Source organism: Battus philenor, unplaced genomic scaffold (genome assembly GCF_028537555.1).
Source record: "Battus philenor isolate CCGP_79_NKW_IND1 unplaced genomic scaffold, ilBatPhil1.0.hap1 SCAF_3, whole genome shotgun sequence".
Taxonomy (NCBI): Eukaryota; Metazoa; Arthropoda; class Insecta; order Lepidoptera; family Papilionidae; genus Battus; species Battus philenor.
This window is the reverse complement of record NW_027181693.1, coordinates 10,810,673-10,838,440: the sequence shown is the minus strand read 5'-3', so window position 1 is coordinate 10,838,440 and position 27,768 is coordinate 10,810,673. Positions and strand designations below refer to the sequence as shown.

The 27,768-nt window shown below is 33.2% G+C and overlaps 3 protein-coding genes across 4 annotated transcripts in view; 2 read left to right on the top strand and 1 right to left on the bottom strand.

Annotated features, from left to right (window-relative positions):
* Oatp30B (Organic anion transporting polypeptide 30B) overlaps positions 1-23,078 on the top strand; it is a 70,500-nt gene extending 47,422 nt beyond the window's left edge. Inside the window, exons 4-17 of the mRNA XM_068770871.1 lie at positions 98-253; positions 2,795-2,924; positions 3,730-3,946; positions 4,334-4,536; positions 7,259-7,400; positions 13,166-13,273; positions 13,697-13,927; positions 14,707-14,871; positions 15,781-15,982; positions 16,397-16,566; positions 17,618-17,840; positions 18,395-18,586; positions 19,553-19,704; positions 20,191-23,078. Of these exons, the coding sequence (XP_068626972.1) occupies positions 98-253; positions 2,795-2,924; positions 3,730-3,946; positions 4,334-4,536; positions 7,259-7,400; positions 13,166-13,273; positions 13,697-13,927; positions 14,707-14,871; positions 15,781-15,982; positions 16,397-16,566; positions 17,618-17,840; positions 18,395-18,586; positions 19,553-19,704; positions 20,191-20,888 (2,989 nt within the window). The 3' untranslated portion in view covers positions 20,889-23,078. The remainder of the gene's footprint in view (positions 1-97; positions 254-2,794; positions 2,925-3,729; positions 3,947-4,333; positions 4,537-7,258; positions 7,401-13,165; positions 13,274-13,696; positions 13,928-14,706; positions 14,872-15,780; positions 15,983-16,396; positions 16,567-17,617; positions 17,841-18,394; positions 18,587-19,552; positions 19,705-20,190) is intronic.
* Positions 22,644-24,322, bottom strand: LOC137927091 (peptidyl-prolyl cis-trans isomerase-like). 2 transcript variants are annotated; one of them, XM_068770873.1, is made up of 3 exons: positions 24,168-24,322; positions 23,351-23,925; positions 22,644-23,192 (listed from the first exon to the last, which is right to left on the bottom strand). In XM_068770873.1, the coding sequence occupies exons 2-3, from the start codon at positions 23,913-23,915 to the stop codon at positions 23,146-23,148; spliced, it is 612 nt and encodes a 203-aa protein (XP_068626974.1). In that variant the 5' UTR covers positions 23,916-23,925; positions 24,168-24,322; the 3' UTR covers positions 22,644-23,145. The 2 variants fall into 2 exon arrangements, with proteins under 2 accessions (XP_068626974.1, XP_068626975.1); XM_068770874.1 differs by having other exon boundaries at positions 22,649-23,925; positions 24,168-24,318.
* Positions 24,323-25,264: 942 nt separating this feature from the next.
* Positions 25,265-27,732, top strand: rswl (roswell). The gene is made up of 5 exons (XM_068770658.1): positions 25,265-25,519; positions 26,267-26,484; positions 26,695-26,843; positions 26,923-27,289; positions 27,373-27,732. The coding sequence occupies exons 1-5, from the start codon at positions 25,384-25,386 to the stop codon at positions 27,730-27,732; spliced, it is 1,230 nt and encodes a 409-aa protein (XP_068626759.1). The 5' UTR covers positions 25,265-25,383.
* The last annotated feature ends 36 nt before the right edge of the window (positions 27,733-27,768 follow it).

Genomic DNA, 27,768 nt, shown 5'->3' with positions numbered 1-27,768 from the left:
CAACATTTGAAGGTGGCCTAATCCTTGCAACGGGCGTCTATAAGCGAATATGATGAAATGGTAGTAATAATAATCATTTTTTTGTATGTTATATTAGGAGGCAAGAGTCAATGTATGCAATGACGGGTCTGTACGCGGAGTCAACGTGTGCAGAAGGCGAGGCCGGACCCAGCACGCCACCGCACGACAAACACCCGCCGCGGGAGTCTGTCAAGTGCCACAGCAGGAACCCTTCGGCTGGCATCTGCGACAGGTATCAATCGACCTTTCCTCAATAATGAACTTGATAGAGAATGACGACTCAGCTATATTAATCATACTAGTTGTCCGACGTCCGCACGAATCGATGACGAAACTAAAATTATTAAAATATTATTTTACTTTTATATTTTAAAGAACACGTATTCGAGGTTGATTATATCATTATTGATTTATGAGTAGTTCGCTAGAGATTTTAGATTCAAATTCTTATCTAGTGATATCATGAACAAAAATAAAATCAAATATCTGCATCGATGGCAACATTCGTGATTGATACAATTCAATGGAGCGTAAAAATAAAACAAGCAGTTTTCACTCTGCTTATTAATTTTATAGGCAATTAGTTTTTATTGATATTGCAAAGTTTAGGTGGCGAAATAAACACTACTACTATACTAATTCAATTCTTTTTAATTTAATTTACTTCATTTTTCGCTCTTATTATGATTATTTCAGATTCTTTATATATAACTAACATACACCATCAATACGATGAAGTTAACATCGAAATAAAGAAAAAAAACTTATGACATTCTTTCTTCATCTCTTTTTAATATAGTATGGTTTATATGGTATTTTATATTGATTGGCATTACATTTGACATTAAAGTGAATGACATTAAAAATTTACAGGTCTCAACTGATCTAGTCTTAATATTTTAGATTTTGCGTCATAAAGGAGAGTGTTTTACTGCAGAAGCATAGATCTGATTTTTAACAGTCTGCAGCCATCTCATCATCTCTTGTAACTCATTGCAGTATAGGTCCGCCGTTTTTCATTGCCTGCACAGTTAACTACAAATATACCACCTGACAGGTGTCATTAGTGTCATCATTTAGGCTTTGCATCTTAGCTAGTCAATGTGTTAAACACATTAAACCTTTGTATAGTGTGTTTAAACAATTATTACCTTTCAATGCGACGGTGACGTCTTCTAGACGGGACTTATTCCTATCTTCATTAACTTTGAAACTTTAAGTACTAATAGAATTACTGTTCTCCGAGAAACAAATGTATTTAAATAAATACAAGTTGAACAAGTACTGCGACCCAATCAACTGAATAACTTTTAACTTTAAAGGCGAAATATCTGTTACGTTTGATTTAGACCTGTCAAGGTAACATTTGCTCCTAAATGAGAAATGGACTTCTTAAGCAGCATTATTAGGATCATTTAAAATTTGGTTAAGTAGGGAGGGTGTGTATTCTCATCGGTGAAGATTAACTTACACCTGTGACGCGGGTTGTCAGCCCTAAACACTACACCCATTCTTTACAAAGCAATAGACTTGGAAAAATAGTGAAATCATTTATTGTCAAGAAGTTATGTCTCTTTATTGTCGAAGGGAGTATCTTTTATGTTTAGGCAATAATTATACCGATTTCGATTTTCACTAGGTCACACTTGGTCACAACACGTAGCCTTTGTCTGAAATGAAACTTGTTTCCTAAAAGGAACAATATAAGGTTGTTTAAAAAAAAGCTTTTTCCTTATTGTAGCCCAGCGATAATGCCATAAACATGTAGTAAACCAGCAAACACATGAAAAGACGTTTAAGAACCGGAACTCGCAATGTCAAGTGGTTTAAATGTGACGCTTTACCCGGCAACCGTAAGACGCCACTATGACCACAGATCCAATTACCGTTGAAGGGGCATTACCCCTTCTTTCGCAAGAATACCCGAGCGCAACTTTTCGTTGAAACCATAATCAATAGTAATGCTACCAATGCCGTTTGGCTATTAAGCGATAAAGAGACCACACCTTATCACTAAATATTAGGTGAACTGGTTTTTCATAGTATCCGAATATTTTGAGAAAAAATAAGATATTGTATTTAGTTTAAAAAAAAAAAACATAATTCGACGAATCAGATGAATACTTTTGTATTTGTAAAATACGTATTACAATCCTGACCAACAAATGGATATTCTAAATACAAACATCTTGTGTCCCCTTTTCGATCCCCACTATTTACGATAGAGAACGTACCTCGCTTGCTCTTGTTGAATGTTGATAAAAATCGAGGCCACTGTGTGGCTTCCTGCATTACCTTTGACTTGTATTATACACTAACAATATACAGCATAACGTAGTAACACTCACGGATTTTTATGAAAAGATCGTATGATATATATATATATATGTGTGTGTGCGTGTGTGTGTATATGTATACACACATATATATGCATATATATATATATATATATATATATATATATAACCTTTCTTCCAGTGCCTTAAAAAATTTGCCTATGGTTTGTCAACATAAATTTTCAAAACCAGCGATAAATTAACAATTTTTATTTGTTAATATAAGAGCTGTTTGTTTCGATGAAAATACAAAATAAACATTGTCAAACACTTTTATACTCATTTAAACTAAAAGAAAATAGTTATTTTCCGTTAGACGGGCAAAATCATGTTCAACATTGGCATAAATTCAATTAAATAGATGCTAAAATTTTTATTTTTATTTATTCTACTTGTTAAAGGTAAAAGGATAATTATTGATAGAATAATTGTTACAGAGATCGGGAGAGAGAGAAAGAAAAGCCCCACCAGTTGTTCCCAGAAATTCTAGACATTCCTCATGACGCACGTGACTGCGGTATCCTGTCCTGGAGACCGTTATTTATCCAGAGATTTTCTAGTATTAAAGTAAGTCACACCCTTACGTTTCATATTCAAATTTTAAATTACATTATGACAGTTAATACCGGTTTAACTTTAATTTTTAAGGTATTATTTAACTTTACGAATATTTAAAATAGTACGTTAGTTTTTGATACTTTGGTTTAATTTTTTTTAATGGTTATAAGCGAGAAATTTCTTTTTTCAATTTAATACTTAATAGTTGTTGCTTTAAATACACCCTGTGTATTGATAAACTGAAAAAAACCCACAGAATTACTCAATGGTACTTTGTATATTGCCCCTAGCACGCTATTGTCGGTGGGGCGGCGCCCTATGACAATTACGTCTATTTTTATAGTAGTAATTACTATGGATAAATTAATGTAATGAATCATATTTAAAAAAAAGAATTATCTTAATCTCGTATTATTGAAAGCATAATAACAATAATGACAATGCAATAAATTAAAATTGTTGAAATATAACCACAAATGAGTTCCTAAAAGAAAAAAGTGACAAAAATGTTTTCATTTTTTTCTTTTAGGAACACACTAGTTCTTTAAGGTCCACCTTTTTTGTACTTCCTCTCCGCCACTGCCTTTTGGGTAAAAGTGAAGAAAGTTCATTTTTTTAATTGTGAGAAATGAAAATAATTAAAACAATTATGACGTTTTAAAAAGAACCAAAAATCTAAGCAAAGGTTACAAAATGAAATTTATTTCTTTTTATAGTATTTGACGGAAAATGAAATTTCGAAAAAATAACCTATCAGTTTGTGACGTCGCCACGATATTAATTTTAATGTTAATTTGTCGTTTTTGTGTTTCAGGTATTTGTATTTTTCCTTTCGTTCCTAGTGACGCTTCAACAAGCGTTGAGCTCCGGATATATAAATTCTGTGATTACGACAATTGAGAAACGATTCGAGATTCCGTCGAGTCTGTCGGGGCTCATAGCGAGCAGTTACGAGATCGGCAACGTTATCACTGTGATCTTTGTCTCATATCTCGGTAGCAGAAGGCACATACCAGTTTGGATAGCAGTCGGTGAGATATGCTTACAGAATTTTATTTTATGTAAAGAAAAACTCATTTAGATTCCATTAAGGTATCTAATAAACGTAATGCTTATAAAATATTTCCGTTTAATGGTTTTTTAAAAAAACGATTTCATTTAATTACTGTGTACAATTCCACTTTCCAAGAGAAAAAATGTAATTAATATGTACTACCGATAAAATTGTTTAGTAAAAATAATTTGAGGCCGCGATTTAGAACTCAAAGATTAATTTTCGTCTCTCTACAACGTTCCTTTAAATCCCGAGAGAAACTGATATCTCAAACGATGGTGGATTTCCAATTAAAGCTGCAGTCCCAAACGACTACAAAGAGAAGATTCTGCTTCATTTTTAATAAGTTACACTTTTTGTTCAGGCGCTGTAATAATGGGTATCGGATCGTTGGTGTTCGTGGTGCCGCATTTCATAGCGGAGGCTAATAGTGAGATGTTGGCGAATAATAAATCAGACGACAACATTTGCCGACTACCGCGAGCACTCGAACAAGACATGGGTGGACTGGGCAGACTATCGCAGGGACTTCCGCCCAGCAATTTACGCCCCGACAACTGCATCAAAGTAAGAATACAGTTGCTGGATTCTAAAAACTATTTTCACCGTTTATAACACATATTATTAACATTAATCTTAGGTATCGTTGTAGCCGTTGCAATTATGCAAAAATTCATGTAGTATTTAATTTATAATGGTAATATATTTATTTAACACAATACAGTTATGGTAGTTTAACCTTTCAAAGTAGACACACGCAAAAAAAACTGCAAATGATAAATAGACACAATATTTAATCTTTAAATTCATATATACATTACTTAGTTGTTCCGAACGGAAAGGTTTAAATGTGCGTGTGTTGCGAGTGTCTTTTTGATATGATATTTGACATTTTCAATTACAAATATTTTAAATTACAACGCTCTAGAAGTGCATGGTATTTATTTTATACTATGTTAAGACGAAAAATGTATAGAATGAAACCATTCTATAAATTTCTCGCTTTTACTATGTCATTAATCTATATATACCGTAATCTATATAGTATTATTGCATAAGTTCTACATCAATATTATAAGCATTAAGTAAGTCTATTTTATAAGTGGTATCATAACGTCAGTTCCTACGTCAAATATAATAGTTTTAAAAATATACTCTCATAAATTTATAAGTACTATCATAATATATGAAATGTTTTAATTTTTTAAACCGATAATTGGCGATCTAATATAATATGTAACTAGCGCCGTAAAAATATGTTATATACGGATTGATTCAGGCATTATTATTATTTACAAAGGAATGCAGCGTCAAAAATATACATTACTATTAACTAGCTTTTTATAACAACCAACATTCTTTAAACAATAATCGATTTTATAAATTCTTGTCACTTTCTTTTTAAAATAGTCTCACAGGACCCTTTGAGTCATCTATAAATTTATAAATAGGTGTTGGTGAAATTCAAAGTTGCCTAACAATCTTATTGCACCGCATTACTTACCCGCAACTCTGAAGACATCGTTTGTGACAGAGAGCAATCATCTCAATTCTCGACTTTGTCACTGAACGGCACCTCATTTTTGTTTAACCCGTTAGACTGCGCCTCCCTTAGAACCGTTATGGTCTCACAGAAGGAGGCTTTAAGGCCTAACTATAATATCCATCCTATAAAGAACGTTGTTCTTATTTATTTATCGACAAAAATGATGTACCCCAGCGGTAGAGCACCGAGACTCGACCGTAAGGGTTCGCGTTCAATTCCTGCGATATACTATATATATAAGTATGTATGTATGTATGTATATATTATAATTAACACTTTGTGCACGCATTATTTAGGATAGGATTGCCATTGCTCACAAACAAGTTTCCAGTGGATGGGCATCATCGTCTTCTATGTACCATAATATCACACTGGGATTGCCAACACGCCTGCCAAGCGCGGCGATTATGGTATATACCTCTTAGATATCTGTGGAAAAGGCCAATGCCTTGCATTGGGCGTCCATGGGTTGAAACGACGATACCTACTTTGAACGTCATGAGACTTGCCTTTATTGCTGACAGTTACTCTTTTTCTGTTATGTACAAGTGGGCACAAAAAGTAACTGCTGGGCGTATCAAGCCATCAAACTTAAAGTGCAACGGTCTATCAAATGTAATAAGTAAAAAATTATGCACGAGTACTTGTTAGAAAATGTGAGGACACATTTGCGCTATCGGTATGAGAAAAACCGTATCTTAATGGAATCGTTGCAGCTAACTGAATATAGAACATCGTTGAAGACTGCATTGGCGAAATTAATTTTAGATGCATGTTTAATGCCGCATTGGGGTAGTGCGCGAGGTGATTGCGGTAGCGCCGAAACTTTTACTGTTAGTTGTCTAAATTTATTCGAACTACTATTTATTTTCTCTGTAAATTCTATTGCGGTGGTAATTTATTTACATACTAATTATCACGTCAAATGTTTAAATATAGGTACTTAAATAAAAATCTATACATAGAAATGAATATATATCTGCCTGTCTGTACTAGATAGAATCAAAAACAATACATCCAATCGCCTTGAAAATTTGTTAAATTATATCCACGTGCAGGTTTCTGAAAAATGGTTTTGATGTTTTTTATTAGTTTATATTTGATAAAAACTACCTTTTTGTTCAAATTTCAATTATATGCATAATACAAAAATGCATGAGTAGGTGTACCCGACACCCTACCTACTTACATGTAAATTTTAATATTCAGGTCTTAACTTATGTATTCACTTAGAAGTTCTCTCATTTCCATCCGTAATGAATACACGACAGTTTTAGTTTAAGATGGGTTTATTATGTTTCTTTTGGCTCATCATATTCAGCGGTGTAAAGAAAATTCAAAACAGAATTAATCGCCAACTAAATGTACGTTTCTAAGAAGTAGTACGATTGAAACTGATGCTAGTAGATTAGGATATACATTTATAAAAAATAACCACTTTTGTCATCCATAGCATGGCAGATATAACTTATGGGACAGCGTAGATTGAATCAATGATATTTAAATTTGCAATCTCTAAAATTTATATTTTTCAATTAGTTATAGTTTCAGTCGTAATCATAAAACGATTTAAGCAGTCCAGATCTTCAACTGCGTCAAATAATATCACTGCTAAGTTGCAAAAACGAAGTTCACGCTAAGACATTCTCGTTCCTCTCGACCCTAAATCCCGCGGAATGAGTAAATGCTAAAATAGTTACAAAACCATAGCTAATGTTTATAATTACATTTATTTATCTACAGAGTTCTCCGAGTACGTTTATGCCTGTGATGGTGTTCGTGGTGGCACAGTTGCTCTTAGGCTGCGGCGGCTCTCCGCTACTGACCCTCGGCACTACGTACGTCGACGACCACGTCCGCCCCGAATCCTCCAGCATGTATATCGGTAAGTTTACTAATAACTAAAATTACTTTTATTAAGTATCTATTACTACAGGCTGTTTAGATGAGTATCACCGTTACGCCTACAATTCGTACAAACTAACTACATGCAATATATCTAAAGGACCGTAAAAGTTGTCTCGAGTAGGATAACATATTTGTTTTATCGCATTCTCATTAACGGATCATTGTGCTACTTCCAGTTAAACGTCCTGATAGTTTTACTTTCTTATTTACCAGTACATCATCTCCGTCGTTTTAGCCAAGAAACGCCCACGGTAAGGTACAGGCCACGCCCAAACAAATCTATGGGGGATATACCATAATCACCACGATTTTGTAGGCGGGCTGGCGATCGCAATGTGGTATTACGGTACACAGAGGATGCTGCTGCCCATCGTCTGGAAACTTTTTTATGAGCAGTGGTGAAACTACATAATCAATGCAGAAAGTGCAATTTATATAAGATTGTATCCCGGGTATCAAACCCGCTACCTTCGTTCACAAGTTTCAATTTTTACCGCTGGGCTACCACCTATTATTATAAAAAGATTCATACGACCTGTCGCAGTAATAATAAAAATATATGTGTATTCTGTTTAAATTTCTATTTTTACGAAATTGATTGTAGAATATATATACATTGTTATGTTTCATGGTACACAATATTTTTGATACGTTATATCCTAGTCGGGTTTTTAATCGACGTCAAATATTTTACAGCCAGAGATAAGTGTTTTAATTAATACTATGTAATTTAAAGAAAAATAAGACATGCTTTCACGATTTTTTTCTCTTCATAAGAACCTTTTTTTGGCGAATATATATATAAGAAAAAAAAATTACCGAATTTTTCGAGCCATTCTCGACTCTTGCGCTTAAAAACACATTTGATGATACAATTTTATTTATATAAACCGGTTCCCTTTGCCGCACAGCTCATTTGATTCTTCTCATGGTTTAGAAACTAGTAATCACTTCTGATGAACAGTAATATTTATAATGGATAAAATTGCGCGAACTAAGTGACCATTACAATTTCTGTTTAAACCTTGATATGATATAAAAATGCCTAACAATTTTAAATGTGAACAGATTTAGTATACCACATACACTAGTAAGTACATTAATGGCCTATAACGTTTAATATGGTCATTAATAATGAACCCAAACGGTGATCGCGATAATACCTCTTTTTATTATTTCAATAACCTTTTGCTGTATATGTTTGAATATTAATATATGAAATTAATTTTTGCAATTTTATTTACGCGATTTAGCTTAAAAAATATTACGCAATACATACAGACTGGCAAGCGTAACGCTCCTTTCTCGCTCTTTGTTGATTTTTCCTGTTTACTCTATAAATGTCCTTTAGTTCCGAAAAGATGGAGGTCTACAGCCAACATATATGACCAGTAAATATTTGCGGTCAGTTCAGTGTAACACGCTCCGTAGTTTTGATCGCACAAGTTCGCAGTCGAGCAACCAGCCAAGGAGAGCGGGCTATGTTTGAGATTATTCTACGAGGTCAAATCAGGAATAAGAAGATCCGTAAATAAATAAAAGTAGTTCATAAAGCCAAAAGCAACTTGAAATGGTAGGACACGCTACATAGCGCGCAAAAGACTCCTGAGGTTTCGAAATTCTGGAGTGAAGATGACTGACTGACAAGCACAGCGTAGGAAGTTAGATAGTCATCGGAAGACGCTGGATGCAGGCCGCTTCCAATCGGTCCTAGTGGAAATCTATTGGGGTGGCCTATGTCTAGCAGTAGACATCTTACCGCTGAAATGATGACGATGAAGACATTTATGTCTATTACATTTCACGGACATTTAAGGAATCGATTTCGTGCGTATTGATATTACGAATGTATAACGAAATGAACGGAATTACGTACAACGCAGATGTCATGGCAGAATGTCCTTCGACGACCTTCTCTCTATCGCGTACCGTGCGGTGCGTCGCCTTCGATACCATAAACCGCACCACACGGCATGCAGGTCGACGACCCATAACAGTACTTGAAGTTAATATCACCAATCATTTCAGATTTTCAAATAATTACATGTAAAGTTATGCAACACTATCTGCTCCGATAGCCTTCGCGCTATTAAAAGTTATTGGTCTGTCCTAATAAAAAAATGTATCGTATTTAAAGTCTTAATAATAAACAACGATTACTTCTAAAGACATGATACTATTTCCTAAATAGTTTAGTTTCTGTTTCGTAAATGTAATTTATATATGTTTGACCAATAAGGACAGTTTTTTTAGGTTATTCTGTGGTGTATTTTCTTATTGAAAATATGAAGAAAAATAGCTCAATTGATAGACCTGTTCATTAATATTGCACTAATAATAAAATACGAGTATAATACAGTTAGCAATTAGTTTTTATGTCTTAAATTCTATTTGGAAGCAAAAATTAATTAATATTCAGGTAGAAAATATCATCTTATTTATTAATTTACTTTAAGAAGTGGTGAATAAATAAACATATGTTGTTGATGAGATATTTTAATGACTTCGTTAATAATTACCAATTTTTGTGCATAAAAACGTAATATAAAGCATTAACTTTTTAAAATAAAACATTGATTCGAATTATTATCATAATACATATAAACACGATAGGGCCACTGTATTACTTCATATGTAGCTTAATTAAATGAACGTAAATAAATTATCACAAAAAAACTCCGACATTAATTTTTTAAATAATTCTAGAACGGCATTTGTTTATTACAAAATACAGCATTTTTATTAGAAATTAACATTTATTACTAAACAAAAACAAATTATAAAGTATCATCATTTTTGACAGATTTTCTCAATTTAAATCTTCAGTATTTAAAATGCGTCTTCAAAAGAATTTGGTACACTGGAGAAAAGCTTCGTTGGTTCAAAAACCTGAATGTTATTGTAATTTAAATAAACCTACAAAATTTTATAATCTGAAAAGAACATTATGTAAATAAAAATTTAATGGAAAATACTAATTAAATTGTTTCTAATAATCATAGACAATGATTTAACGCCATTTTAAACGTTTTTATATGCATATTTTATATCTGTGTTACCGAATTTAAAATTAATTTTCTTCATTTGATACCATGTTTGAATTATTGTTACCAAAATAATAAAAAAGAAACTTCATGTGTTATTAATATTTTTTTTTACTTTTCAAATCATTATCATCGTCATCATTTCAGCCATAGGATGTCGACATTCTTTTCGAATATTGTACGTTAGATTCGATCGGAACGCTTCACGGCTTGAAACACAGCCTAAAGCGAAGTGAAGCTTGCGCTATTAGGTATAACGTGAGTGATTAGTTCTGGCGCAACGCGTCTCTAGCCAAGAAAGTTCACTCAGAGCGCGTCCTTGACCCGGCACTTTCACCTGCCGCAACTGACACTTTGACTAAATTATTTCCAACGCTTTATATACCTTATTGTAGTTATAAAAGTCTATGATTAATAAATGGACCAATAACATAGTCAGAATCGTGGGAAGTCAGTACATGAAGTCAGCGCAAGATCGGTCATTGTGGCGTCCTTTAGCAAGGGCTATGTCTTGCCACGGCCATAATGATGATGATTGAAAATACAAGTACATATATTATTAAAAAAATAAATTTATATTAGAAATGTATATTACAGGAAAATTGTACAAGTTAAAACCATACTAAATTACTTAAATAGAATGATGACATAGTTTTATGTGAAAACCTTGCGTAAATACGAAAAAAAATGTTATCTTTATGTAAAAAGAGGGAATTTTAAATTAATGAAACAAAAATAATTATTTATAGAGGAGTACCATCAGAAAAAGAAACCCTCCTCGATAAGACTTCAATAACGAAACAAAGGTTTTTAATATGACGCTCCTGTAGGGCGCTCCACAGGTGCGGTTTGATCTTTAAAGCCCCGCTCGTACTGCCTCTTGACATTACCACGCAGCTTTCACTTGACGTTCCATTTTTTTTTTTTTTTTCAAGACGCCAATACGAAATAGCCACTGTGTAACGTTCTAACCGCACCCTTATACGAATTAATTATAACTCTGCAATATTTTTCACTTTGTTAAAAAAAAAACCCATTCACTATTACTATTGTGAATTCGTAAATTGATTTCCAAGAGTGCAAGTTACACTGTTTTATGTTTTTGAGTGTGTATTGTCGTTAGTGTCAAATATTATTTTGAGAATAATACAGACGTGATACAGTTAATTTCTGTTACTTAGATAACTTAAATATAACGATATATAATATACTTTGTTAATATAAAAAGAAATTTGATACTCAGACAATTAAAATCATGGACAAGATAATAAAAAAAATATTTATTATTATTAATTTGCAAACACGCGCTTTTTATTTAAATAACCTATAAAGAAAAATATTATTGCAAGGCATATGCTTTTAACATTAATAATTCATGAATTAAAAACAAAAAATTTGATTGTTTAACTGATAAAATTTTTCACAATTATATAAATGTTTCGAAATTTGAAAGCGATCCAAAGTATTATGCATTAGCATTTACCACGCTATCGTAGCAGACTTTTTGTTTTATAACATATAGTTGAAAGTGCAAAAAAAACGTATCGCTGTTCTGCGCAAACCGCTAAGTGACCTACATTAGATTCGCGAGGTCCGTATACAAGTTATCATATGTAAACTTTTTTGTGATATCACTGAGATTGTACGGCTCGAACACTTTCTGATATGGTTATGTAATTGAATTATTTATTCGCAAAATACAAGTAAACATTTAAAAACAGGGCAGAAGTGATAAAACGTCGGTAATGTGTTGTTAATAAGCCTCAATGAGCTTCGAAACTGGTTCAATAGGTTAATAGATTAACAATAAAACATGCCTACGTATTATTTTAGAAATGGTGTTGTCACTTTTAGGCATAGTCATTGACACTTCTTTTCATAAGATGAATCAATATGTGCTTAATAAAGATATTCAATAAATTAGTCTGTACACTCTTTATCAAATATATATTAAAAATTTGTAACTCAAAGTTAAATTAAACTTGTTATTTTGTCTTAAAACACTAACAAGTTGTACAACATATTCTCTAATATTAAATCATAAACAAAAATATTTAAACTCCTGTAAACTTTCTTTTTATTTAATAATATGAGGAACTAACAAACAAGCGTTAAGAATTATTACCAAGTACATTAAAAAAAGCTAGGCAAGATAGCAATAGAGAAGGTAATGCTCGGAGTTTTACTGTGGAAGCTTGATAGTAGCATACTCGTAACCTATTCGAATTTAAATATTTATTATTAGTCTGTAAGCTTTCTGAGAAAGTCAAGTTCACCTATAGAGCAATGGAGACAGCTATGCTCGTAGTTTCGTTGCGAGATCTTATCAGTAATGAATAAATCCGCAGAAGTACCAAAGTCACGGACATAATTTGAATTAACAATTAATAATTGCTCGTCCGACGTTGTCCGTTTTTGGGGGAGGCCTATACATTGCAGTGAGCGTCTACCGGTTGAAGTAAAGAAGATATTAAAAAAATGCAAATGTCTTATTTATCGTCCAACATCGTCCAAGGATATGAAATAGACATGCTTAAATCGAGTGAAAATGTTGTGATACGAATAAGTCACAACATAAGGAGAAAATAACAGGAAAGGTAGTCAGTAAAATAAGCTTCTCTAGAAATAACTTTAGTTAGTGCTACCATACATATTCAGCTAAAATAATATAAAAAATAAATTGTATTATCTTTTATAGGGTGTATGTACAGCATGGCAGCCTTTGGTCCTGTTCTCGGCTTCCTACTCGGTGCTTACTTGCTCTCTTTTCATATGGACTCGTTTTCTGGTGCTATTATCTCTATTGGTAAGTTTTTATGTACCCTATGTATAATTTTAGAATACTGAATAAGGTAGAAGGTGAATTGATGTATGCGCGAAAATTATGAAATCTGTGAATTTTAAAATATCCTCATTAATCTAATAAATCAAGTTGAGCGAACACAATTTAGTTTTCTCTCCTTCTATTATTTAGCTTAGTGATAACGGAATAATTATGTTAATAGATCGGAATGTAACTGACATGCATATTACTTTTGTATTTTTTGCGTTGCATCATAAGTCTATGAAAACTAATAGTTTGTCCAATATTTTACTAAAAATAAGATTATTTTAAAATTAACATGAATTTTTAAATGCCGCAAAGATTTCGAACTTATCAGTCAATTAATTAATATAGTTTTGTTTGCTACAATTTCTAAATATTTAAATTATTTAATTTTTATTTCAGATCCAGGTGACCATCGATGGGTAGGCATGTGGTGGGGTGGATTTCTTCTCTGCGGTTTGCTTTTAATCCTAGTTGCCATCCCCTTCTTTTCTTTCCCGAAAGTATTAGTGCGTGAAAAAGAAAAAATACGTCTCGTGGAAAAAGCAGCCGCCGCTAGCGGATCATCTACTAAACCGCCTTCGAAACCCCAGACAGACATTAAAGACACTGGATATGGGAAAGATATAAAAGGTTAATGATTTTTTCATGTTTAATTTCAAATATTTGTGTCCACAATGATAGCTTAGTGGTTCAGGAATTTGACGTGTCGAGTGGATTACATACATACTACGTAGGAGGTTGTCTTATGAATCGACATCAAGATGAAATCAAGAATTTCTGCAGTCGAATAAGGAAGGTAGTAAATAACCCTTAGAAGAGATATACAACGCGCTCCTGGATGACCCATCGTTTGTATATCCAGTCCCCGCGACGACGTGCAAATTAATTCTGCACACGTCTGTAGGCTTCTCGTTTCTATACCTCCGCAACGGAATGATATTCAATATAGAATTTTTCCAAGAGACAAAAAAGGTAGTAGCTTGTTTCAGAAATTTTATTTTGAAATATATTTTAACACGTTTAGTTAATAATAGATGTAGCACTCATTTTGTGCAATGGCAACATAGAGAGTGGAAAACCATTTCTTGAACATGACTTTATTGTGTATGTAACGTTATTATTATTTTTTTTATGTTTAGCCATACACGATTCTTGCTTTAGTGTCATGACTACACAAGACATATATAACACAATGAAGTTGCAATATCTTTTAAATAACGTTCTTCAGTATGTGCCAAAAATACGTATTATCACCGATACATAACATGATGTTCACTAGTAGTCTTGAACTGGCTTGGTTGAAAGCGACCTGCATCCAGCATCTTTAAGACTTTAACAAGTACGTTGTGCGTCGCTTATTGGTCGACATCCTAGAACCCTTAATTTGTAACTAAAAAATATTTTTCCAGACATCCCGGTGTCAATGTGGCGTCTGCTCAAGAACCCTGTGTACGTTGTGACCTGCCTCGGCGCCTGCATGGAGCTGATGATTGTGTCCGGCTTCGTCGTTTTCCTACCCAAATACCTTGAAACACAATTCAGCCTCGGAAAAAGTCAAGCTAGTGTATTCACCGGTAACTACTTGATAATATATTATAATTTATTCTTCTTTTCAGTCTATAAACGCTCCCTGCAAGGCTTCTCCAAAATAGCCACGATGATTGGTCTTGCGTTGACCGCATTCAACGACTTCCCATGACCTTAATTATGTCATCGATCTGTCTAGCGGTGTACCTGACCACGCCGCGTCTATCTGCTCATGGTCGCCACTAGAGAACGTTGCGGCCCCAACGACTAATAGTTGCACGAGCGTTGTGCCCCGCCCACTGTCACTTCTGACGAGCAATTTTTCTAGCGGCGTCGGTAACTTTGGTTTTCCTGCGTACTTCTTCATTTCTGATTCGATAGATCATAGCTATCTCCCTTACTCTCTGAGTGACCCAAGTTAACTTCCTGTAAGGCCCAACGTAAGCGCCCACTTCTTTGATCACTGGCAATACACATTGATCAAAGTCCTTCGTCTTCAGACATTGCGGCAATTTGGAGGTGAGGAGCTTCAGAGCTTTCCAGCACATACGAGTGTTGATTCGGCGAATGTTCCCTTTGAAGTTGAACTTTCTCTTGGTTTCATAAAATTAGTATTTTTTTTTGTGTACCACTTCACTTTAATACACTCAAATGTAATGTTATTATCGTGCAATAAATATAAGAACATTTAAACAAAAACTTGCTTGGGAAAGATTTACTTTACTATATTAAATATATTGGTAAAGTGATAGAAACACCCTAGTTATTTTGTTTTGGGCTCTTCTCCGAACCCCCATTGCTTCAAGTTGAATAAACACATTGGGCTCTTCTGATGTTCTTTAATTTACATTAAAAAAGTCATTTTAAAATCTATTTCAGTATTGTTTTTCTTACATTCGATACTTTTAGATGATTAAAATTATTATTAGATTTATATTTAATTCTCGATTCAACAGGTTCCATAGCAATTCCTGGTGCGTGCATTGGCATATTCATGGGAGGATGTCTCTTGAAAAGGCTAGAACTTAGACCGAAAGGCGCCGTACAGTTCGTGCTGATATCTAACACGATTTGTCTCTCGTGTTACGCTCTTCTATTCTTCCTGGGCTGCGATAATATAAAAATGGCTGGAACTACTATTCCATATACAAATAATAGGTATGTAAACTATCTCATTTGAATTTATTTAATTGAAAACACAGGGTATCCTGTAAGTCACGTCATCCAGAAAATCAATTAAAAAACTATTTCACTTGCTTATATAATTGATTAAAGTTGGATGTAGTAATAATTCTAAGTACGTACATATTTTGACAAAAAGTGGTATTTTATTTCAAATTACTACCATTTACCATTACCACCATTGCATGATTTTTTGTCCGTCGTTTACAAAAGTATACTTACTGTAACAAAAATGTAAGAGAAAGTACATTAAACGCTATATAAAATAAAAATAAGTGACACTTGTTTTTTATTTATTGTTTTTCTGAGATTTCACATTGATATATGAAAGTTCTTATCTGAATAAAATAAATAAATATATTTTTAATAATAATGTGATGTACCTTGCAGTAATCTGGAGCCGTTTAAGGTCAATCTAACGGCGGCGTGCAATTTCAACTGCTTGTGTACTGAGACAGACATGGAGCCTGTCTGCGGGAACAACGGCCTCACATACTTCTCGCCCTGCCACGCGGGCTGCGCTGCCTTCTCTTCACGCTCTAATTTCACCAACTGTGCTTGTAAGTACAAACACCTATGCACTAAGCAATTACACAGAACACTTATCTATGACTTATGTCTGTGAGAATACGTAAGAAAGGCATATAATTTCCGGAACAGATTAGAACAGGGGAAGCCAACCTGCTGCTCTTTGGAAAACCATTATTGGTTTTCATTGTTTATCGAATTTTTAAATATCTGGAACAACGTACTTATGTAAATCATTTTATTTTACTTTAAAATTCATCAAATCAAAATTCCAATCAGTATTAACTAACCACCATCTGAAGGTGTTACTAAGATTATTCGTCCAATTTTAAGGAATTTTCAAGAGAAGGAAACTATGTTAAACTTTGAATATTTATATTTAAAACATATTCTGCACTTTCTTTCATAAGTTTTGACTAAATAAAATTACTGTAAAAAAGTTATTTGTTTTTTTGCACACATTTTAAATACAAATTTAATTGCCACTCGCGACAAATGTCAGTTTTTGAATAATGGTGCACTACTGTCAAGGAATTATATAAGCAGCTTTAAAAACCAAAAAACAGCTGCTAATAGCGGGCGGTTATAACAACAAAAAAGTAACAGATCATTGATAACGGACCAAATCGTTCCTTTTATAAATACTTGTGTACTATAAATACGGTTGTGTACTATAAATAATTGTGTTTTATAAATACGGTTTCATTATTACTTCTTTAAAACAGTGTTTTGGGAAAATGTCTAGTTAATTTTTTAACACCATTTTTTATTGATTAAAAATGTTATCAAATCTATTATGTCGATAATACCCTCTCACCATTAATACACAAGGGCACCCGAGAAGGCCTAACTTCGACTTGGTCGGTTGCTATTACCTAGCTGCCATATTACCTCTTCGGAAAGCATTAGCACTGGGAGAAAAAGTGGCCAAAAAACCTCCAGCAATGTATCTATTTAGAATGATGGTAGGTTGGCAGTCCCTTTGATACCCGAGCCGTCGAATCTGACGAGGCAGTTTGTTTTTCAAACGACTGTGTGGTGTATGTGTTAAGGGCACTGTATATCAGTGACTGTGATGTTCAGGCGTGCACGAGAACAGCCGTGAGGCGGCGCGCGGGCCGCTGGTGAGCGGCGCGTCGGCGTCAGCGCTCACGGCGCAATTCGGTGACGTGACGGTGGTGCCCGTGGCCACGGCGGGCGCCTGCAACCCGCCCTGCACAACCATCTTCCCCTTCCTCGTGCTGCTCTTCTTTATGACCTTCGTCGTCGCCGTCACGCAGATGCCGCTGCTTATGATCGTGCTCAGGTACAGTTCAGTTCCTTATTCACAAAACCTAACATCTTTCTTACTAGTACATAAAGAAATTATTGCATACTTAACTGGCCAAGAGACTTAGCACTCTTAAAATAATTTTTTTTTAATACCTTAGACCTATCCTTTCTTTACCTAAAAACATTCAAATAAATAATAAACAACTGTAATAATAATCCAAATTTCACCTTCTCAATTTTTATCATTTGTGATATTTTATGAAACCAGTGCAATGGATACTTCAAAGAAAAATATATTATTTAATTATGTCATATTAGGATTACAAAGTAGATCCATCAGTATTTTCACAGGAATGAATTTATAACTCTGAATTGGTAACTCAATCTCTCCTGATAGCACTCCTCATCATCATCGTTTTAGCCGTATGACGTCGATTGCTGCATCTTGCGACGATCATTCTAAGGTCGTTGTCTAAATCTGAATAATATTAAATAAAATGCAGATATGATATTCGTCATTCTTCTGTTGGTATTAGTTGCGTTGTTTAATTTACAAATTGTGTAATATTAAAAATAAATTGCTTTCAGATCCGTGAGTGAAGAAGAAAGATCCTTCGCTCTGGGCATGCAGTTCGTTATATTCAGGCTGTTCGGTTACATTCCGGCGCCCATCGTATTCGGCAACCTCATCGACTCTACTTGCCTTTTGTGGAAGCAGTCGTGTAGCGGAGAGAAAGGCGGCCGCTGTTTACTCTATGACATCGAACAATTTCGATATAGGTATGTACCCAGTAATCGATTACACAAAAATCATCAAACACGGAAGAGAGATAATTTGTCGTAATTATGCAAACAAAATTCAAGCCGCATGATTTAAGATAAGGGAACGGAGTTTTTAATGAATAAAAAAACGGGTAAATATTTCAATAAGGTTAAGAGATAACATTCTTCATAGTGAGTAGTAAAATGGAACCGAATGGCTGGGATCGAAATAATCAGGAAAATCTTTTGAGCCCAATGACATGTCATCATCGTCATCATTTCAGCCTTCCACTGTACACTGTAGGACACATAGATTTCCAATAGGACCGGTTCAAAGCGGTCTGTATCGTCTTCCGACGAACTTGACAAGGTCGTCTGTCCACCATTGGTCTTTGTTCTTTACTACAGAACCTCGACGCCCGAGAAGCCATTTACACTCTGGGATGTAAACTGCCCATTAGCACTTCAATGACATAACCAAACCTAACGCACTTCTAACCTAACCTAACTTCATTTTTAGAGAAAGTAAATTATTAGTTTTTGGTTCTTTCTGTGTACATAACTCCATTTGATAGATTCAGTTGTTATTCACCTTGTTTACATCATTATGCGATTGTTATAAAATGACTGGACCAAAACCTATAAAACCATTTTTGCCTCCACATAAACTGTGTTACGGTTGGAAAAGCAGCTTTTGCACTTATTGAAACAATTTCGTTTACGAAACCTGTCATTTCTACGCTTTACAAACATTTTTGCGTCACTTGTGCAATTTCGTTTCTTAAAAGTACATGAAATTTTACAATAAAATTATTAAGTCATTTGTTAAAAGAAATTATTACTGTTTATTATTATTCGTAAGAGAAATCATTTATATTAAGTCCTACCTATTTCTTTAATGTACTTCGTTTGTTCCACATGATTTGTTTCAATGTATTATTGATTTTGTATACCTTTTTAACATATTTTCTTTATTTTCATTAGGTACGTCGGACTGTGCGGCGGCATCAAAATAGTAGCGCTTGGCATATTCCTCGCGGACTGGTGGCTAGTTCGCAGACGCAGACATTTGGAAACCACCGCGCCGCTGGACCCGCAAAAGGACATAGCCGGCTCAATTATCAGTCTGGACAAATGTACGTTTTAATAAGTTTCCTTAATTAGGAATTAAATTTAAGTAATTGTAACAATAGTACAGAAAAACGATTTAATGCTATTTCGGTAAATTATTCACTCATCTATTGTACACATAATAAAAAGAAAAATTGAATTATATCATCAACAAGTACAAAAGATACACAACGATAATAAGGAAACAGAAAAAGGAAAAGCAGTGGGCAGTGGATGTGTATGATGTACAATATGATTTAGAATATCATAAATGTATATTGTACTCAAAAAGACAAATACACATTTATTTCCATAATCATCATTTCCGCCATAAGACGTCAATGGATGTATTTAGACCAGATATGTATATTATTTATATATTAACACTATATAATATTCAACAAATAAAAACATGAAATTAACTTAGATAAAATTCGCACTTGTCTGAGAGGGGAAAAAATACAACTTCATTAATAGTTAAGAAAATGCTCTTTAACCATAATTTGTTGTAGTATTTGAAGAGTTGCCGTCGGCGGAAAACGCAAGCGGCTTCCGTTCGGCCATAACGTCAGGGCACAGCTCGGCCACCAGCACGCCTCTCGAGGCAGCGCCGCACGACGACCTTAAGCATAAGATCCACCGCACAGAGTCGCAGTACTCGCACGACTCGCACACGCGACCCGCCAAGAACTCGCGCGTCCTGGTCGCCTCTCGGCACCTGCGCAACGACTCCAAGACGATCCAGCTGGAGCCACGCGGTCGGCACCACTCCGCCGAGGAGCCCGAGCGCTCCGCCCGGCCCGTGCGCAGCGATTCGCGGCACTCGCGCGACGCCTTCCCACGGTCCGTCTCACGAGACTTCACGCACTCTCGCAACAACTCGCGCGACTGCAAGCACTCGCGCTCCGACTCACGCGACCTCAGCCTCGACCAGCTCAAACAGCTCGCCATCAAAAGCATGGAGAGCCTCGATCTCACCGTACTCCCCCTACCCAAATGCGTCGACGAGGAGAGCAAGCGACTCATAGAAAGCGGCGGCGTGCTTAGGCACCGGCGGACAAGCTCCAAAGACTTCAAGCCGCCCGAGACGCGGCACAAACGAACTTCCTCGCACCACATCACGATGGAGCCCAATGAGCTTAGCTTGCAGATGCAAAAGGGCCGCAGCGTAGACCAGCTGCCCACCGCACAGCTCGACCCGCGCGTTTGAAACGACGCTACGCCGAATAAAATGCATTTAGTGCAATATATAGTCTCCCATTGTTTACATTTCAAGGACTTTTAAAGTGCAATGTTGCACTTGGGACTTGACTATGTTATGCGAGTCCTTGTTATTTGTAAAAGCTGTCATTGAGTGAGACAAAACTTCTTAGCAAAATTAAATCAATTTTAGTTCAGTGCCGCAACTAATCTTATTAATAAATAAATATTATATGCGCACCTATAAAGTGTGGTGAATAGAAGAAATAATTTAACTTGTTACAAATAGCAGCAATGTATAGATAACCACTTTCCTAAGCACATAAAATTATAAAAGAATTATTTCTGTAAATTACTTCATCTATTACACCAACACATATGACCACATGTGACTTTAAATCATATCTCTAGGCTACTTTAATGCTTGTATCAAAAAAAACTTGCTTAGCGCAGTTATAGTTCTAGATTATTATTTAATACCTAAACATGGACTGTAGGCAAATTGTTTGTATTATAGAAAATGTCTTAATGACAAGACTGTTTAAGTATAAAAAACACACCACATGCCCTTGTATTAGAATTTATTTTTGTAGTATTTCTGCTTGTATTTGGCACTAAGATTGTAGTAATTACCTAAAAGTAAATGATTTGAAAAAAAAAGTATCAAGTCCACTGATTGTATGAAGAGTAAAGAAATATGCTCTAATTTAACAATTGTACTTAACTGACGAATATTACAGGAATAAGTTGTCATGTTTCATACATTTTCGTTATATTTTTGAAACAAAGGAAAAAATCTTTTTCTCACTTTTTTTTCTATAGCAGTGAAAATGTTTCTAATAAGGAAAGTATAGGAATACAGAAACATCCCAGTTGCAAAACCATATGAATTTTTTTTTTTAAATTTCTGTTTAGTTATAACATAACCAATAATAATTAATCTGTTTCTGAAATTAATATCATGAAAGGAAATTTGATGATTAATGTTATTTTAATATTTTTAAATTCCATTGATTCAACAAGTTTTTTGGCAGAACATACAAACTTTTGCTAGGAAAACTTTAAGCATGATAAATGTTTACTTTGATATGAACATATCCAATGGCAATTATTTTGCAAATATTACATTAACATTTATAAATGGCAAAATATGAACACAAATTAAATCTAAGACCTACAATAATTTAGCACATTACACAGGAAATAACTGATTTTATTATTTTCAAAGTACAAAAGACCATAGAAAATACTTAGCAAAAAATTTTATTTGCATTCAAACCATAGTTTCGATTTTACTCTTTATTTTATAGGTAACAAATGTAATTAACAAAACAGACCATTATGTGTATGAAGTGTTGCATTTTGAGAAGGATTAATAATCATAAGTTCATGTTCAGGAAATAAATGAATCTCCCAATAAATTTAAAAATTAATGTAAAATTCATTTGCCAATGTATCTCTGTTAGAGTTTTATATTATGGTATTTGAAGCCTTTATGATCTCAAATAGTAAGAGCTTTGTGTTTATCCGATCGATTTGATTTTTTCAATAGAGAAAACTATTTCCTCCATGTTACAGTCTTGCTACTAAATGGTGTACAAAAAGGATGAACTGAAATTAAACTGCAGTTAAAAATATTATTGATATTGAACTTTTGATATAAGCTGAAATATTTTATTTCATATATATACATTTATTTGCATATTCACTGCATAACTTCAGAGTTAATTTTATTTTTGAACTCATTTTGCTTTTACCTATTTTTATTTCTTGCCTACTACCATATTAAATATTTTATTAAATTAAAACAAGGAATAGATTTCAGTTCTAGAGGTTCTTTAAAGTTATTATTTGATAAAAATGTCAATTTGAGAGATGCTGTTATAAAATTAAGAACTCAATTACTATTACAGTAGAAATATTTTTTTAGTATCAAAATAAAATTTTAAAGCAATATATTTATCACAAATTAAAAAGACAGAGCATCAATGTAAATTGTCTTATATTAGTTAAGAGAGAAATAGTTTGATATGAAGAGAGTGTTTTATCTAAAAATGCCTTATTACATAGGTCCTAAGACTTGATACTGACTTAGCTGTATTTATTGTTGTCTCTCACCAACTAAATGGTGGAATGATAGCAATTCTCTAACATTATTTGTTGCATTTAGTGATTAATAAAATTGCATACTTATTTTAAATTATGTTTTATTTTTAAATATAATATGTATGTCTTCATTCCCAGAGGTGAAGATAGTAGTCTGTTTTTTAATGTTCCTGGGCATTATGAACTTTAATTTCTTCTTCCATGTCCCCTTTAGAAATTAAAATATTGTAAAATAGCAAACACAACAATAAACTTGTTTTTGAAATGCTACAAGTAATATGTAACTTCTATTTACAAACTAACAGTACTTATCTACATTCTACCAAAACTGCTAAGCTAGTTCTACTATCATTCAGTCTAACTCACCACATTCTGTGATAACAACTTTCTTTGAAGGTTTACCACTTTGAGAACCTAAAGTTTCCATCTTCTTAACAACATCCATCCCATCTACTACAGATCCAAAAACAACATGCTTTCTATCCAGCCAAGGTGTAGCTGCAGTGGTAATAAAGAACTGAGAGCCATTTGTGTCTGGTCCTGCATTAGCCATGGACAAAATCCCTGGCCCAGTATGCCGTAACTTGAAATTTTCATCCATAAATGTGCGACCATAAATAGACTTTCCTCCAGTGCCATTGTGGTTAGTGAAGTCACCTCCCTGACACATGAATTTAGGAATAATCCTGTGGAATGAAGATCCCTTATATCCAAATCCTTTTTCACCTGTACATAATGCTCTAAAATTTTCAGCAGTTTTAGGAACTTCATTGGTATTAAGTTTCATAACAATTCGACCAAGTGGTTCTCCGTCTGCAGTTACATCAAAATAAACTCGTTTTTCTTGCTGTGTTGAAGCAAAGCGTAATGCTGCCGCCGAATATAGAGCCCCATTTATAACAGTACTTCGTAATAGTAAAGAAATAGCCATGATGTGGAACCTAAAATCAAAATGAATAGGTAATTGTACATTTACACAAATATTTACAAAAGTAATAATAAAATATATGGAAATGATTCAATAAATTTTAAAGGCATATAAAAAATAAACACTGAAGAAATTGGAATGAAAATATTTTACATGTTTTAAACATAGTTTATTTTAAATTGAAAATAAAATTTAATACAAAATTGAAATAACCTCTTTTAGATAATAAAATAAATTGACCATAGAAAAACTAACCTGTCTGGAACTAGTTAAAGCAATGAAATAACAAGAATTAAAATTATTTAACTTCCTAAAATATCAGCGTATACTTTACACTACGCGAGGCTCACATGTGAACTTTCAATACTTTTTTTATACAATGTCTTGTATTAAAATATTCCATAAACAACTTTCCGACCAGCTACTAACAGTGTTGCAATGTTGCAATCATGTAAAAGATAAAATCTTCGAAATCTCTAACAAGTAATTGAAATCTTTATCTTACATACTAGAGCCACAGAAGATCTTTAGTGTTTAACGTCCTTATATTAATTATGTTTATCTATAAGCATAAAAATAAAAAAAAAACATTTTATAGTAAGCTAGAATTTATCTTTGCCAATCTTCCTAGATCTCGGTCGAGATCCAACCTAATACCTTGACAAGCCTTTTATTCGTTTATGACATTACTGTTGTTATGAACCAAAATTACAACGAAGCACAAAAAGCAAAGTTGCTTCTGTTCTCTTCTTAATATTACAAATATACTGTTTTGTATACAAGAACTATATTTACCAATACCACATTATTTTAAAATGGATTTTAGACTAAACTAAACTTTTTGAGCAATACTTAAGTTAAATAAGATCAGACACACACAGAGTGGTTACATTTTTTTTAATGTAATTAAATAAACTATAAAAAATCCTGATTTCATGACTATAGCATAGCATGACATAGCAATATACCATGGCTAAATGTTTTCACAAATTTTCTTTTATCGAAACTTCAAGAGTTGTTACTGTAACTAAAATTACTTATCGGTCGAAAACTTTACTTTTACTTCAAATTGTTATATCACTGATGTTATAATTACATTGCTGGTTACTCTATTAACACAAGAGATTGTAACTGATGTTTAAAATTAATCTGATTAGGAATTTAAGTAGAAACAACAATTTATTGCGATGTGCACTAGATGAGGGTCGTCGCGAAGCTGTAATCGCTAAATAAATTGTTTATATAAAAACGATTCGGCTTTATGGACAGTGTTACTTTCTTCAGTGTTCTTAAAAATCAAATTAATACAGTATAAGTTTGACATTTGCAGCAAAAGAATTTATTTACCGTTTTACTTTGAAGGTTATAGAATAATATTTGTCATTGATTTTAGTCTATTAAATAATTTATTCGCAATATTAACAAAAAGATTTATGTTTAAGATTTTTAAGTGGTATTACTACAACTAGTTATGCAGTGCATAAAATCTTTAATTTCAAATATTAGATCTTCGCGTGTTGCTCCTAATATTCGGCGATGTATTATAAGCAAAACACAATGGAAAACGGTTTTACGATTATGCAGTACTCAAGAGGATAAGGAATCAGGTATATTATAATATCTAATCATTCATACATTGTAGAGTATTTCTGCATTCTGTTTTGAGCTTAGGTCTCTCAAGACGTTGAATTATTAACACAACATTTTATTCATCTCATCACATAAATTTGTTTATTTTTTCAGTACCAAAATATAATACTACCTTATTAAGCGTTAGAAAGTTTGAAGGAGATTAGTTACTATTTTTTTCTGTCTCCTTTCTATAGTTACAGTCATTAAAGTTGGATATAGGCATTAAAGCTTGCATTTATAGTTCATTTTTCAGCTAAAAGTTATAAAATCTATTTCTCACCTTCACTCTATATAATGTGATCACTCTGATCTATTATATTAGCTTATTTTTTTAGTCAAATTGGCAATTAACAATAGTTTTTGGCAGCACAAAGTGCACGGACAGATACTAAACAATAATTAATTTTAATATGTAGTAATCTGAATTGAAAAAAAAAACACTTCCTTTAACTATATTGTCATTAGAATATTTATTATTTCTGAAAACATTGATTTTTGGATATGGTCTACTTTATTATTTGACAGCATGTGCGGTATACATTCACACCTTGAAATCATTATACACTATAAAATAATATACAATACACCTATAAATAATCATCCTGTATAACTTTATGTAAAAAATTTGAAGAAATTCATAAATATTTATAAATATTGTTGAAAATACTTTTATGGACATTTTTAGATTTTAAAGTAAATTTCACAGTTTAAAACTTTTTCAGGAATTATTAGGGAATTATGCAAAGGAGATGCAGAGTTAGAAAAAAAATTAAAAATATTAATGTTAGAAGTGGAAGTTATGCGGCAAGATGGTCGTGAAGCGCCTAGTGATTTACAAATAAACCACTGGGAGCGTTTATTGTCACTTGCCAGTGTAAAGCAAAGATCCAAGTACTTAAATTATCTATGGAAAACAGAAATGGCAAAAGAAAATCAAAAAGTAAATCACTATTCAATAATCTTTCGTCTCAGTTTAATCAGGTGGATGTATTTATACCATAATAATCATATATTCCCAAAATGCGTGTAAAAATTCATGGGAAATTTCTTTTTTAAAATGCAATGTTTTTGGTTGCTATCATTTAATAAATTGTGACAATTAACCATATTTAATTTCAATCAAATTAATCATATTATTTAATATTACTAGGCTAAAAAGAAAGCAAGACGAGAGGAACGTGAATCAAAAATTGAAGAGTTTGTAAAAGAATATCCTGATGACATTTTATATGGGCTGCAACATCAGTCATTGTTTTTGCGCATTCGTGATGCATCAATTAACCAATTTGATAACTACAGGTAAAATATACCAATGTATGTACTATTACCATAAGTAAATTAAGTATTTTTCCACCAAAATAAAAGTTTTTTTTTTCAGAACATTACAAGCAATGATGTGGGGGCAATCTGTCGTCATCGACTGCTCTTACGAACAACACATGACATGGCGGGAGGCTATAAATGCCGCCAAACAAATGACTCTTATTTTTGGAGACAACAGAATTCATAAAGAACCATTTAACATACACATGTGTAATGTAGACTTGGAAGGTGAATTTATGAAACAGTTGAGAACAAACATTCCATCGTTAGAAGCACCATGGATGCCAATTAATATTCATACAAAAAGTTATTTAGATATTTTCCCCAAACACAAGTTAGTATACCTTACACCACACTGCCGTGAAGAATTAACAGATTTTGATCATGATGCTGTATATATAATTGGATGCATGGTTGACAAGGTAATTCTTTTTTACCTTTATTCAATAAAAATTAAAAAAAGAAAGGGAGTAAAGTATGCAAACACTATTTATATTTGTTTTAGGTGAATAATGAACCATTTTCATTAGCAAAAGCTAAAAGGGATGGAATAAAAATGGCTAAATTACCTCTAGATAGGTATTTTGAATGGGCACCAGGAGCAAAAAAAAATTTAAACATAAATCACATGGTAGAAATTCTCTTAGATTTAAAATTAACAGGAGATTGGGAATTAGCACTACAACATGTACCAAGGAGGAAACTTATGGAAACTAAGATAATGGCAATGCAGAAGAAGTTTAGTTCTCTGGCACATGAAGAAGTATTCCAAAGGTTTAAAGCTAGTAAACAGAATAATGTGATGTCATTTAGAACAAAACGGTATAAATCAAAACTATCTTTGTATGACGATGATAATGTATAAAAATAAAAGTCTAATTAAATTTTTGTCTTTAATTTA